This window comes from Mastomys coucha, unplaced genomic scaffold (genome assembly GCF_008632895.1).
Source record: "Mastomys coucha isolate ucsf_1 unplaced genomic scaffold, UCSF_Mcou_1 pScaffold7, whole genome shotgun sequence".
Taxonomy (NCBI): Eukaryota; Metazoa; Chordata; class Mammalia; order Rodentia; family Muridae; genus Mastomys; species Mastomys coucha.
In genome coordinates, this window is record NW_022196913.1 from 59,924,048 (window position 1) to 59,939,716 (window position 15,669).

Consider the following 15,669-nt stretch of genomic DNA (forward strand, 5'->3'; position numbering starts at 1 on the left):
AAGGAGCTACTAATCACAGGAGGCCCCCCCCAACACACCTACAGGTGGGTGAAGAAGCAGGCAGGCACTCCACAAGTTGGGGTGTGGTGGAACAAGTCTATAGCCAGCAGTCAGGACATTCCAGTGTGGGCTAGCCTCGTCTATTTAATACCTAATGCAGGCGAAGGTGCAAAGACACCTCTTGGTGTGTGGGTTCAAGGTGGACCCCCCCACCCTCTGTTCTTTTGTTTTCCTCCTCTTCTCCCACCTCGTCCTCCTCTTAAAAAATGTTTTGTTTTATTTTTTAAATATAAATGAATTTTTTAGGTTCTTTTTAAAGATTTATTTATTTATGAGTACACACTGTAGCTGTACAGATAGTTGTGAGCCTTCATCTGGTTGTTGGGAATTGACTTGAGGACCTCTGCTCACTCCAGTCAACCCCACTTGCTACGGTCAGTCCCACTCGCTCAGTCCCTGCTCACTCCAGCCCAAAAATTTATTATTATAAATAAGTACACTATATCTGTCTTCAGAGACACCAGAAGAGGGTGTCAGATCTCATTATGGGTGGTTGTGAGCAGCCACGTGGTTGCTGGGATTTGAACTCAGGATCTTCGGAAGAGCAGTCAGTGTTCTTTACCCCCTGAGGCATCTCACCAGCCCGTTTTGTTTATTTTTAATGTTCATTTTGTATGTCTGTGTGATAGCTTGGATCCCTTGGAACCAGAGTTATAAACAGTTGCGAGCTGCCATGTGGGTCCTGGGACTTGAACCTGGATCCTCTGGAAGAGCAGCCAGTGAGTGCTCTTAACCACTGAGCCATCTCTTCAGCCACTACCACTTTTTTCTTTTCTTTCTTTCTTTTTTTTTTTTTTGAGACAGGATTTCTCTGGGTAACTAGAATTCATGTTGTAGACCAGGTTGCCCTCCAACTCAGAGAATTACCTGCCTATGCCTCCCAAATGCTGGGATTAAAGGCGTGCACCACTTTGCCTAGCCCATTTTCCCCCCTCTTCCTTCCTTCCTTCCTTCCCTTTCTCTTTAAAGTATGTGTGAGTGTTCAAGATAGGGCCTTGTTATGTACCCATGGTAGCCTCAGTCTCCTGCCTCAGCCTTCTGAGTGCTGGGGTTACAGGCATGTGCTGCCGCACTCCACTCAGTCTGATGCAGCTATTTAACAATGCCAACCTCAAGGGTACCTGGACTTGGATCCACAGATCCTAGAAGAATAAAGGATGACATGTAGCCATGCAGCACCCAGGGTGCTGGGAGAAAGACAAGCAGGCAGCAGTAGAGGAGGAGGTCACTATAGAGAGGGGCTGAGGGTACCCTCCTTCAGAATGACCCGTGGTACTGCGGACTCAGGAGCTGTAAGGTACAACACACCCTTTCCTCCCCAAGCAGCTTTTGGTCATGGCGTCTAACACAGCAATCGTAACCCTAAGACAGAAACCTAGCTCCCCCTCTCCCTCGCCCTGAGCCTGTGCGTCAGTGAGGATTAACTAAGCCCACTGTAGACATGCTGAGAGGAGAGAACCAACGGCAGCCAGCACACGCAACCTCTAACTTCAGCAGAAGCCCGTCCTCACGGGCCCTGGGGGCCTGGATGGCTGACCACAAAAGGAGTGAAAAAGACTGTGTACCTGACTCCCAGGAGAATACTCCCTCCCTCCAAAGCGTTAGTATTTCTACACTTTTAAGCCCACTCCCCCCAACTCCTGATCCTCAAGGTCGAGAAGCTGATTTTCTACTTTACCTCTCTCTTCTGTTCTTAGCTATGAACAACATTCTCCAACTATTCAATCAGAGGTGGTCCTGTTACTGTTTGCACAGTTCCCCAAGGGAAAAAGGACCTGGCTTGGGAACAAAAGACAAAAAGAGGAACTTGCCAGCACAATAAATATATTATTCTTGTAACCAGGAAAATTTTCAATTCAAAAATTAAAATATACTATGTCCACCATAGGCAGTGCGGCTGGTGCACTGGATTATCAGCTTCTTGAACTAGCAGGCACTGGGGACCCACCCTGGTCACACAACAGGAACTAACGAGTACCTGCCTGACAACTCAGCAACATGAGCTTCCCCAGTTCTGGAATTTCACTAGTCTCAGCACAGCCATGGATTGGGAAGAGGCAGCTAAGCAATGGTGACAGGTAGTCACAAAGACAAAGAAGGACAAGGACCCTGATCTAAGGTCTGCAGAGGGAGATGGAGGCCTTGTCTGAGTTGGGTCTGAAATCTAACAGAAAGTACACTAGAGTGGCCCACCCAGGGAGGGACTCAGCTCCACGCTGGGCCCTCTTCCTGGAATGAGAGCTAAGTGACTCTGCCAACCTCCGCAGGGATGACAGGTAACCAGATACCAAAGAGACAGAGTGCGACTGAAACCCAAGGAAGCCCAGGAGCTGCACAGGCTGAGCTCCCAGGAACTACGGCCAAGGAGTTAAAGGACAATTGTGAGAATTTAGCATGTTAGTGGTGTTCTTAAACTCACTAAGAAACAACATTCAGAACAATATACGATACTATAAGGGAGAAACTTAACAGATGAAGAGATGATTAATATATCCAAGGCCACTCAAATAACAAGAATGGTGTAGGGGGCAGAGAAAAGATTCAGAATTCACAGTAAGATCCCAGAGTAAAAGGCACAAATAATTCAATTTCAAATTGAGACACACGAGACTGGACCAAAGCAGCAGAGATCTGTGATAAACCCCAACAGTCCTACAGCCAAAGGAGAGTAATGACATGCTACATCTGGATATGAAGTGAGCACACACCCCACTGGAAGAGTGGTGCGCTGGGAGCTATGGCTGTAGCGCTTGCCTAGGTCCCACCTTGATACTCTAAACCTGCTCTAAAAGGTGACCTCCTGATTTCGAGGCCAGCCTGGTCTACAGAGTGAGTTCCAGGACAGCCAGGGCTACACAGAGAAACCCTGTCTCAAAAAAAAAAAAAAAACCCAAAACCCACCCCCCCCCAAAAAAGGTGGTACTGGCCACTCCTACTCTCTCTGTAATCTCATCCTCTCCTGTATTTACAATGTGATGCTATTTGTGTTGCTTTTAAAAGATGTACTTTATTATTTTTAATCACTGCAAGTAAGCACAGGTGTCGTGGCTTGGATTACACTGGAGGCTGTGTCCCGTCTCACGTTGCTGGGAACCTAAGTCAGGCCTTTTGCAAAAGCATGCCCTTAACCACTGAGCCATCTCTCCAGTCTGTTTTTGTTGGTCCTGAGAAAACACAAAATCTCACAGAGTCCGAGCTGCTCTAGAACTCACTATCTATACCAAGGGCTGGCCTTGAACTCCTGATCTCCATACCTCCAACTCCCAAGTTCTATGCCAGCATACCCATCTTCATAATGCCCTTTGCCTTGAGGTGAAGGCAGTGGAAGCCATCAGAGCCAGCACCCTGATATCTGGCCTTTCAGACCCCAAACTTTAACTCTTTGTGAAATTTATCCCTTCTTACATCCTTCATTACAGTAGGAATGAAACAAAACAAAACAAAACAAAAACCAGTAACAGATCACCTTCAAGGAGCTAACAATAGACATTTTCAGAAAACAAACCAAAACAACGAAAAGCATGAATTACCAGCAGCCCTTTCCCATTGTCCATGTAGAAGGAAAATGATCGGATCCACACGGAAAATCAGAGGCTCAGGAAGGAAGAAGAGTGAACCTTCAGTTCAGAACTAGAAGCTGTAACTGGCTGCACGCAGCTCACAACAGAAAAGACTAAAGTAAAGGTCAGCCACTGATGAACCTAGAGTGCTAAGGCTTCAGCACTGTCCAAGGAGAAAGTAAAAGCAAACACTATGCTTAGACTCTGGCAGAGTGTGAGCACGTACGTGAACAGGTGTGTGTGTGTGTGTGTGTGTGTGTGTGGCGCGCGCGCGCGTGCATGTTTGGGGAGGGTTATTTTTGCAATGTCATACATAGGTCAAAGCCAGGCTTTGGGCGCCTCCAGCCTTGTCATCTTAACACAGGGTCTTGGTGTAGCTCAGGACAGACTTGAGGGAGCAGACTTCCTGCTTCTGCCTCCTATGTGCTTGGCATCTATGCCACCTGCCATCTGGGTACCTACTGCCCAGGATAACCATAAAAAGCAGAAAAACAAGAGGCTGGAAGGATGGCTAAGCAGATGAAGAGCAGTGGCTCTTCCAGAGTACCTGAGTTCAGTTCCCAGCACCCAACACCCTTAACTGGCCCTAACTCTAGCTCCAGGGGATCTGATGGGGCCTTCTGGCTTTCATAGGCACCTTTACACGTTTGAACACACAGAAGCACAAACATAAATGACAACAACACCACCCCCCCGGGGGAGGGGGAACAAGCAAACAAATTCCAGACTAGTAAGAGGCAAAATGAGTGCTGGAGAGATGGTTCCAAGGTTAAGGGTATCAGCTGCTATGCCAGAGGACCCTGGTTCAATTCCCAGCACCCATGTGGCAGCTCACAACTGCATCTTACTCCAGTTCCAGGGACTCCAATGCCCCACAAGATACACACGCAAGAAAAACACTAATGCACATAAAAAAATTAAAAGGGAATTATCAAAAGAAATTTTTAAAGAGGGAAAATGAGTAAGAAATGTTGTCCCAGACCAGAGAGAAAGGGGTAGGGAAGAAACCAGTAAAAGAGAAGGCTAACCCTAATATGTCAGAAAGTGAGGTGAAATCCCAATGTAGATTTGGATTCATCCACCCACTGCTGCAGTGCTGGGATGAACACAGTTTGTCAGACAGCCCATCTCTTCCCTAAGTAGGGGCACAGAACTTGCTAGAACTCTAACCTTTACTTATTGTTACTTGGAGGAAACATATGACTCTGACTCTATAGTAGAGAAAACTGGGAGTAGCTCGCTCCTTCCCCTGTGGACTCTGGGGGTCCAAGCCAAGTTGTCAGGCCAGAGCAGTAGGCACTCTTACCTGCTGAGCCATCTCAGCACTCCTTATTTTTTATTTAGAAATAAGGGTTTGCTAAGTTGCCCTGGCTGGCCTAGAATTCACTCTGCAGCAGGTAGGCCTTGAATTTGCTATCCCCTGCCTCAGCCTAAGTAGCTGGGAATTACAGGGACATGCCAACAGGCCCAGCTTTTTATTACTCTTTTTTTCAACTGTATGTGACTCTACAATATTTCAAAATAAAAATTCTGGCTGGAAATGGTGGCTCACACTTGATATCCTAACACTCAGAAGGCAAAGGTAGAAAGATTTAGCATACTGGCCTCAAATTTGCTTTAGATGGAAAAAAAAAAAGTCCAGGAATAAAAATCCTTGACCATGGCACAAGTAAAACTAGCTATCCATAAGCTAATGTACCAAACTACCCAGAATATATAAGCCCTTTATTTAAAACGAATTTAATTTTCTCATGTAGAAGAGGCAGTCCATAATTTCTCTCAAATGGTTCCTCTGCTGTTGTGGTGGTCTGAATAGAGACGGTCCCACAAGCTCACATCCTTAATACACAGTCATGAGAGAGTGGCTCTGTGAGGGGTTAGGAGGCATGGCCTTGTTGGAGGAAGTCAGTCCCTAGGGTGGGCTCTGGGGTTCCAAAGGCCCTTTTAGTCCAGTCTCTCTCTTCCAGCTGCCTGTGCGTCTGTGCATAGAGCTCTCGGCTCCTCTCTAGCAGCATGTCTGCCTGTATGCACAGGCCACCATGAAATGCTTTTGTTTTTAAAGAGTTGCCATGGCCATGGTGTCCCTCTACAGCAACAGAGCCCTGACTAAGACAGTTCCTGAAGATGACACAGAAGGAAAGAGCCCAAGCCAGTGCAAGGTGAGGGAGAAGGGGAGGGAAGTACACTTGCCAGGTCAGTGTCAGGAGGGGTCCAGAAAGTCCCATGGGACCACAGGCCCCTCACAACACACCTTTATGCACCCCAGACTGAAGACTCAAGATCAGCACAACAGGGAGCCAGCCTCCAGGAGACTTAAGTCAGATGCAGTGTGGTTTGAATGACTTCTAAGCTGCTTTGTGGGGCTATAGTTCTTATCCCTGAGTCCACAGAAGTCCTAATGCCTGGTTACCACACCAGAACCATGGAAACAGAATCAACTTGCTTTAAAATCATTTTAAATGACAAGTCATTTAAAGTCAGATAGCTTCTACACCTCTGTTTGAACAAAAGGCCAAGACATCACTCAGCCAAGAGATCACTACAGGGATATCAGCTGTAGTCTTAGCCACTTGGAAGGCTGAGACAGGAGGACTACTAGGGACCAGAGTTCAAGGCCAACCACGAAAATAGCAAGATTTATCTCACAAAATAATAGACAAAAAGCCAGGTGTAGGGCTGGAGAGATGGCTCACCAGTTAAGAGCACTGATTGCTCTTCTGAAGGTCCTGAGTTCAAATCTTAGCAACTACATGGTGGCTCACAACCACCCACAACGAGATCTGACGCCCTCTTCTGGAGTGTCTGAAGACAAGCTACCAGTGTACTTACTTGAAATAAATAAATCTTAAAGAAAAAAAAAAGCCCCATGTGGCGGGCTACCTGCTCTACTACAATTCCTTCTGTGTATTAAGTTAACACTGTCTCAGAGGCTGCACCCAGGGATGTGTATCTCACGGCAGCTGTTCTACAGTGTGTGGTGCTGAGGTGAGATGTGGTTCCGGGCACACAGTGCCTGCTGCACAAACACAAGCTCCCACACTTGGAACGCAGCACCCATGTACAAGCAGACAGACACAGGGCACCCAGAGCCGCAGGCACCAAGCTGGCAAAGCCTGGGGTCTTGCTGGCTGGACAGTCTAGCTAGAATGGCAAGTTCCAGGTTCAATTAGAGACCCTGTCTCAAAAAATAAGGTGCTAGGCGGAGCATGGTGGCACATATCTTTAATCCCAGCACTCCAGAGGCAGAGGAAGGCAGATCTGAGTTCCAGGTCAGCCAGAGCTATATTTCTAAAATAAAATAAAAATACACACTGTGGGCTAGGGAGATAGCCAGGTTAGTCCAGTACCTGTTCTGCAAACATAAGGACGGCTTGGTTGCAGACTCCACATTAAAGAGCGCCTGCCCCAGCACCATGCACTTATGTTTCCAGTGCTGGGAATGAGACAAGTGGAGGCCTGGCACTCACCGGACAGAGAGCAAGCTCCAGGACAGTGAGAGACTCAAGAAACAAGGTTGCTGTCTCCTAAAGAACAACATGTTGAGGTTGACCTCTGGCCTCCACATGCATACACACAGTTGCACCAACACACACACACACACACACACTAATGGGCTCTGACACAGCCTGTAATGTCGGCAAGTGGGAAACTGAGCAGGAAGATCAGGAATTCCAGATCATCCTGGGTTATGCAGCAAACGTGAGGCCAACCTGAGCAGATGAGACCATCTCAAAACAAAACAGTGCCTGATGTTCAGTTTGAGTTTATTCTTACGGCCTGCTTTATAAGCCTTTCTTCAACGCTGGGAGCCGAACCCAGGGCCCAAACAAGCACCTGACGGTCCCTCTCAAACAAGCACCTGAAGGTCCCTCTCAAACAAGTACCTGACAGTCCCTCTCAAACAAGCACCTGACAGTCCCTCTCAAACAAGCACCTAACGGTCCCTCCCACTCCTGTGGATCTTTAAGCCCAAGACAATTTCTTCTGAGGAAGGAGTGCTTTTTTTTTTTAAATTTTTATTTATATGTATGTGCAGATGCCAGAAAACGTCAGAGGGTGTTGGATACCCTAGAGCTAGAGGTTCAGGCAGTTATGAGACCCTCAATGTGGGTGCTAGGAACATACACCCAGGCCTACAGAAAAGCTATCTTCTGCAAGAGTAGCAAAGCTCTTACACTGCTAAGCCATCTCTCCAGCACCCCACTTTATTTTAAAGACAGTCTCTCTCTCTAAACCTGGAGCTCCCTTAGCTGGCTGGCCAGCAAGCTCCAGAAGCCTCTTGTCTCTGTCTCTTCTGGGCTGGGATTACAACAGCCAGGCACCAGGCTCTTCACCCGAGTCTGAGGGATCTGAGCTTGGGTCCTCATGCTTGTGTTCCAACACTATATCCACTCAGCTGCCTCCCCAGCCTGGGCTACCTCATAGCCTCTGCATCAACTTTTAAAAAGAGGAAGGGGCAGCTGGTGAGATGGCTCAGTGGTTAAGAGCACTGACTGCTCTTCCGAAGGACCTGAGTTCAAGTCCCAGCAACCACACAGTGGCTCACAACCATCCGTAACGAGATCCGATGCCCTCTCCTGGAGTGTCTTAAAAGAGCTACGGTGTACTTGCATATAATAAATATATAAATCTTTTTTTAAAAAAAAAGAGGAAGGGGATACACAGTTTGGAACTGGCACAATAACAATTTGTAAGCTTAAGAGCCCGCTGCTGCCTTTACACAAAGCTCACCCCGCCTGCATAGAGTGGCCTCTTCAGCCTGTGTCCTGTGCTCCAGACCTTAGGCACTGCAAGTTCTCCTCACCTGAGCCACATGACAGTTCTGAAGGCAGGGGTACTCAGGAAATGTTTGCTCAGACAGTGCCTCTCCAAGATAAAATACAAGTGAAGGAGATTCAAACAAACAAAACAAAACTGACAAATCACCTCTGCTGCTCTGTCAGGAGGACGTACTTCTTTGAAAACATTAAACAGAAACTTCTAAGAGTTCCAAGCAATTTCTCTCAAGAACTATAAATGTCAAATTACAAACCATCACCAGGGTCCAGCAGCAAAAGTCCAGGAGCTGGACAAAGGAAGGCTGTACGCAGCCAAAGCAAGCGCAGAATGCTCTTGGTCTGTGCCATCACCAAGCCACAGATGGTGCTAAGCATCCGCCACTTACAAACCTAATTTACATCACTGCCTTGGATGTGTCTGTTACTTGTGGATAAACCCACTTCCTAAACGTTCTATCAACATTTTTATCTTGCTTTTTACAAAACAAAATGTAATGCTATACTTAACTCACTTATGTGAAAACACAAGGCTACATCATCACCAAAAAAAGAAGCATCCCAGTGTAGTTCAGGAGGGAAATGCATGCCTCGCCCAGCATGGCCCACCCATGCGTGGGTCCTGGGTTCAAACTACGGCACCACAAAATAAAATAAAAAGGAAAGAACAAAAAAGGTATCTGAAAAGCCTAACCAGAATGATGTGACAGACTGCAAGCTTGGGGACATGAGGTTTAATCGAGCACTCGGTGTTCGTGGCATTTGAATGCAGACTCAACAGATGAGAAGTAACCAAGGAGCAGTCACGAAGAACCAGGAGGCACTGTCCCAGACAGAGTGAACAAGACCAAAGCCCCTGAGGGAAGAATGCAACCAGACAGACAGGCTGGAACAAACTGACAGAAGGACTGGAGATGCCAGTCACCAAGGGACATGACAGAGCCAAAGCTGAATGAAGAGGGTAACCACAGACGACCCTAACAGCAGTGTGGAGGGAAGAGGCAGGAAGAGAGGAGGTGTTGAGGGGATGAGCCAATGAGGCAACACAAGGACAAAATCAGCCAAAGGGGCCAAGAGAGTACAGTGATGGGGAAAATGAGGCCACGGCCGATGGTGGAGGCAGGAGGGAGGGTTAGATCAAGCAGGCTAATGAGAAGGAGGTTTCTTTTCAAACCATGGCCTACCCCCAAATTCCTTCTTTTCTCCCCTTGGCCAACCTACACTTCTTGGTGTAAACATTGCACAACATTGCTACCACACCAAGGCAATGACATCTAGGCTCCCTGCTCTCTAAAGGCAAGGGCCACAGATACAAACATTGCCTAAGTTCAGTGCAGATGGAGCTGACGACAAAACTCTCAACCTAGCACTGAGAAAGGTAATTAGATTTATTAAGTATGTTGAAGGGGGTTCTCCCATTGCTAACCAGGAGGTATCAAGTGTATCAAGGGAATTGATAAGGGTAGACAGCAGGAAGATGAGTTGAAATACTGTTTATTCTATTCCGTGCCTATACTACTGCAGCATAGTCATGAAGTCTATCTATTCCAAACACCTTGTTTGAGAATTCAAACGGATAAGGTGTGGCAAGGTCAGTACCCAACACACTGCACAACACACTCCCCAAGGATAAAGCTTCACACTTCCCACGATTAAGTGGGTTCGATTTAGTCTCACAACTCCACTCATTTCTTGTTATGTGACATTAGGGATGCTGAACTCTGTACCTTGGCTTCTTGCTTCGTAACTCATTAAAATTCGGACATCATTACTTACCTCCGTATGGTTTCTGAAGAGAAATAAGTGAAAGTTTTAAGAGTCAAGCACAGTTTCTGACAGACAGTAACTACACAAGTCTCTCTTAACGATGTGTGTGCCCAGGACAGAAAAATCGGCAGGACACAAAAGGCATTACTGTATCAGTGAACGGTTACGTTTAGCCTCTTGGGAGGGCCTCACCTGGTGGTTCCAGATCGAGCCCTCTTTGCTGCGCTCGTCAGGGGTCAGACGCACGTACTGGCTCGTAAGCATCGTGCTGCCTTGGAAGTCCCAGAGCGGCATGGAACTGGAACCGACCCCTGGGGGCAGAGACGGACATAGACAGGTGCTCGAAAGGCTGCGCCAGCAATCGACTGCGCTGCTCTGCTCGCCAAAAAGGGCATGCCCTCCTCCACCCCGCTCCAGCCCCGCGTCCTCACCCTTCACCGCAGGCCTCACCTTGGTAGGGCTTGATGAGCGAGTGCTCCCGCTTGAGGTGTTCACTGTTGCCGTCGGTTATATCCGCAGCCACCGGCCCCAGCAACAGAAGCAAATGCAGAAATGTAGTGGGGCCCGGGCCGGGGCCAGGAAGCCCAGGCCTCCCTGGGCACCGCTGACCCCAGCCCCAGCCCCAACGCCAAAGCCAAGCCTCGGCCGCCATGCTCCTTTTCTCTCGGCCACTTCCGCCCTAAGACTTCCGCCTTCCGGGCGTCTTTTCTAATGGTCTCCGGCCGGAAGCCCTCCAAACTAGTATCACCGGAGAGTTACGAAGGAAAGCCCCGCAGTCGGCGGGATGGCAGCCTTATTGGCTGGCCAGCCTCCTATCCTGGTCGAGCGCGGTTCCATAACTTTGGAGGTTCCCGGTCGCCTGTCAGCCGGCCTCCGACAAGCGACCAGGGATCCAACCAATCATGGAGCAGCACGTTAGGCTTGCAGGCCAATGAAAAGCAGAGGTCTCTGTTGGGCTGGAGGAAAGCGAGCGTCGTCTTCGAAGTGGAGCATGCTGGAACCTGTAGTTTTCGAGGGCTGCTTGCGCAAGCTGAGCACCCTGCTAGGTCCTAAGCTTCTAGAAAGAGCCTGACCTTGAAGTGACCTTTCCAGTACAGTGGGAAAAGCCGCACTGGAGTGAACTAGAAAGCCTGGAGTCCAATCCCAGCACCACCCTGGACTCGGTGGGTGGGGCAAATCCTTTAAGCCATCTCTAGCTAGTACCACTCCTCTGGAGACTTAGAGAGGCCAGTTATTTGAGGGCCTCCGCTATCCCCAATTACTCAAACACAGTCCGATAGAAGTAGGAGGAGCAGATCAGGTTCTGACCTGGAACCTCAGGGAAGGCCCGAAGTCATCTGGCTCCAAAAACTGTCAGTTCCTGTTGACAGACAAAGTGTCTGTGGAAGGTCCCAGGACAGCTGGCTCCAGAAAGTTGAACATGTGTTCTTTAGCTAGATACCATTCTGTTGTACCTGTTAATCTACTTAGGAAAACGTTTAGCTGCCAGTACTTTTTTTATTTAAAAAAAAAAAAAAAGTATTTACATTAGAAATCCTGATTTCAGGGGCAGCAGAGGTAGCCCAAGGATTAGGTGTACTTGCTGCACCAGGTTGGTCTCGAATTCACAAAGATCCACTCTCTTCTCCTTTCTAAGTACTGGAATTAAGGCATGTGCCACTATGCCTGGCTTCCAATATACTTTAAATCACCTCTACATTACATATAACACTTAACAAACTGTATGCGATAGTGATGTTGATAGAAAACACAAGAAAAGTTTGTGTTCAGTAAGAAGTGTGCTAGCTAGCTTTAAGTCAATGTGACACAAGCTGGAGGTTTTTGAAAAGAAGGAACATTTGAGTTGAGAAAATGCTCCATAAGATCTGGCTATAGGGCATTTTCTTAATTAGTGATTGATGCAAGAAGGTCCAGCCCATGGTAGGTGGTGCCACCTCTGGGCTGGTAGTCCTGGGTTCTATTAAAAAACAGGCTGAGCAAACCAGTAAACTGCACTTTTCCAGTCTCTGCATCAGCTCCTGCCTCCAAGTTCCTGCCCTGCTTGAGTTCCTGTCCTGACTTTCTTTAGTGATGAACAGTCAGTGATGTGGAAATGTAAGCCAAATAAACCCAGTCCTCTCAAAGCTGTTTTTGGTCTTGGTGTTTCACCACAGCAATAGAAACCCTACCTAAGACAAGACACAGCAATAGTAACCCTGCCTAAGACAAGACACAGCAATAGTAACCCTGCCTAAGACAAGACACAGCAATAGTAACCCTGCCTAAGACAAGAAACATTTTTTTCTGAATATCTCCCATCTATGATTAGTTGAAACCACAGGCCTAGATTCTGTTGATATGAGGGTTGTGTTTATAAATATATATTGTGTGCATGTGTGTGCACATAGATACATAGAAAGAGAACATACCTGTACAAAAAGACTCTCTGCCTCTTGTCTCCTAGTGAGGACCCTCTTCAGAGATTTCCCTACACCTCTACACACTAGGGTGTGTGCATTGCACTGAACCTCACTTGAGGGCAGAGCTTGTCAGGTGCAGTCACAGTGGAGTCCCAAGAAGTGCACCTGGGAAGTAAGTAAGAAAGAACATTTGTTCTAGAACCTGTCATTGGGTCATGAAGAACGAGGAGGAGTTCATCCAGGATTTGTCTGAGAAATCTTTCTCAGCAGAGGAAGTGGCGATAGGGTGTGAAAGAAGCAGGATGGTTTGGAACAGATGTGGAGTTTGTGGGTATTTGGACATGGTAGCACAGTCTTGTAATCCCAACACTTGGGAAGCAGAAGCAGGAGGATCAGAAATCCACAGTCATCCTCGGATACGTAAGGATCTTGAGAGAACCTGAGGGCTACTTGAGACTCTATCTCAATCAAACAAGCAAAGCTGTGGGATTGGAAAGTGTGGTGGAAAGATGGTGTAGTGGTTGATCTTCACTGCCAACTTGGCTGGATTTATAGTGGCCTTTGAGACACATCGCTGGACATGTCTGTGAGGTGTAAGTGGAGAGAGAAGGCTTATTCCAAGTGCTGGAGTCCTGGACTGGAAAAAAAAAAGGACAAAGCAAGCTATGCAACAGCACTCACCTCTGCCTCCTTCCCATCCACAGAAGAAATGCATGCAGGATGCCATGTACCAGACAGATAGCGCGCTGTCCTCTGACCCATCAGTCAGGAGTGATGAGCAGCATTTGTATAATGGTCATGAGGACCGAATGAAGTCCCATTAGGAAAGGACCTTGTAGACTACAAAGCACCCCATGAAATCTGAATGCAGCTTGGGTCCGTGGCACAAGAGATGCGCAGACTACAGGCAGGCACGTAAGCTCCCTCACAGGCTTGCCATTTGCTCATTTATTCTAGGGCTGGGCATTGCCTTCGTTAAGGTTTTACTGCTGTGAACAGACACCATGACCAAGGTAATGTCTATAAAAACAACATTTAGTTGGGGCTGGCTTACAGGTTCTGAGGTTCAGTTTAGGATCATCAAGGCAGGAGAGTGACAGCATCCAGGCAGGCATGGTGCAGGCAGAGCTGAGAGTTCTACATCTTCATCTGAAGGCTGCTAGCAGAATACTGACTTCCAGGCAGCTAGGATGAGGGTCTGAAGCCCACGCCCACAGTGACACAACCTACTCCAACAGGGCCACACTTTCTAATAGTGCCACTCCCTGAGCCAAGCATATACAAAGGATCGCAGGCATCAAATACAGCACTTTGTACATCCCTACACAAGCCCAAGCTTCCTCTCTAGTTTCATGAGCACTTTAGCAGCCCAGATTGGCAATCTTGACAGTCCTCCTGCCTTAGCCTCTAGAGTGCTGGAATTGTAGGAATGAACTGCTGTCAATGCATTTGTTTGTTTGTTGGAGACAAGGTCAATTGTAGCCTAACTGGCTTCAAGTTAGCTATTAACAGAGGGTGACCTTGAACTTCTATACCCTCTATTGATGTGATTACAGGCATGCGCCACCATACTTTAGTTTTCTGCAGTGCTGGGGACTGAACCTGAGGCTTCATACTTGTTAGTCAAGCATTCTACCAAATGAACTGCATCCCCGGCCCATACACACCTTAATAAGATCATCTTTGCCACTGCTCCAGTCTCTAAAGCAATCCCAACCTTACACAATTCAAATTCCTGCCTGGGGGGCCAGGAGCAAGGTATGTAGAAAGAGATGAATAAACTAGGGCTGTGATCGCTGCTATAACAAATGGACTCTAATATGTACACTGGCACCACGTTCACTTCTGAGGGCTCTCAGAATCATCCAAAGCTGGTATTCCAGGTTGATGGATGTCGTGCCCCCATGCACCAGGGCATAGACTCTGTTTCTCTCCTCTTGTGCCTCCAAGATCCTCTGCGGTCTCATCATCTTCTGTATCCATCCAGGACACACTTCCTGAGGTCGAAGAATTCTTTGAACTCAGAAGTTCAGGACCCATCTAGACAACATAGTGAGACCTTAGGGCTGGTGATGGTGTGGTGGCTAAGAGCGGGTACTGCCCTTGTATAGGACCCGAGTTCAGTCTCAGCACCCACAGCTCACAACCGCCTGTAAGTTCAGCTCCAGGGTATCAGATGTCTCTGGCCTCCTCATGCACTGGCACACACATTCCCATATCTACACACAGGCATGCACACAATGATAATGACAGCGACAACAATAATAACAACTCCAAAAAAACAAAACAAAACAAAAAAACCCAAAATACATACTGAGACTTGGTTTCAAAGCACAGGTGAGGCTGGTGGGCATCTTAAGCAGGAAGGGTGCTACCTGCTATTCTCTACATTTTATCCCTGGGACCCACGTGGTGAGAGGAGAGAACCAAGTCCTAAAATTTATCCTCTGGCCTCTGTGCCACAGCATGATCATATACCCACATACAGTAAGCTAATTAGGGAACAAATTTTTTCTTTTTTTTTTTAAGTCTTTTTTTCTTAAGATTTGTTTATTTATTTATTTTATGCATGAGTACACCACCATTGCTGTCTTCAGACACACCAGAAGAGGGCGTCAGACCCCATTATAGATGGTTGTGAGCCACCATGTGGTTGCTGGGAATTGAACTCAGGTCCTCTGGAAGAGCAGTCAGTGCTCTTAACCGCTGAGCCATCTCTCCAGTCCAGGAATAAACATTTTCAAAAAGCGCTTCTCCTTTACACCTATTGAAAGGCTCACTACTTGTTTTATTAATATTTGGAAATGTTGGAGATGGAGCCTTTGGTCAGAAAGTACATCATGCAGGAGAGGGACTGGCTGTGATGGGACAGCGTCCTTTATAAGACAAGACAGGAGACAGCATGCTTCCTTTCTGCCTGCTTTCTGACACATAGACACAGCAGAAAGATGGCTGTCCACAAGCCAGGACTCAGAGCACAGGTGTGTCAGGGCGTGAGCCTGGAAGCGCCACCCTTCAGAACGGTGAGGACAGAGCGTCTGTTGTCCCAGCCACCCGGTCCATGACTTTTTTTTTTTTTTCTTAATAATTTAAGACCGTTTTGCTTGT

At 47.4% G+C, this 15,669-nt stretch overlaps 1 protein-coding gene across 1 annotated transcript in view; it reads right to left on the reverse strand.

Annotated features, from left to right (window-relative positions):
* Window positions 1-11,046, reverse strand: part of Lman2 (lectin, mannose binding 2) — a 20,950-nt gene extending 9,904 nt beyond the window's left edge. The window contains exons 1-2 of the mRNA XM_031358744.1: window positions 10,613-11,046; window positions 10,355-10,473 (exon numbers count right to left, since the gene is read on the reverse strand). Coding sequence (XP_031214604.1) covers window positions 10,355-10,473; window positions 10,613-10,814 — 321 coding nt within the window. The 5' untranslated portion in view covers window positions 10,815-11,046. The remainder of the gene's footprint in view (window positions 1-10,354; window positions 10,474-10,612) is intronic.
* Between the last annotated feature and the right edge of the window lie 4,623 nt (window positions 11,047-15,669).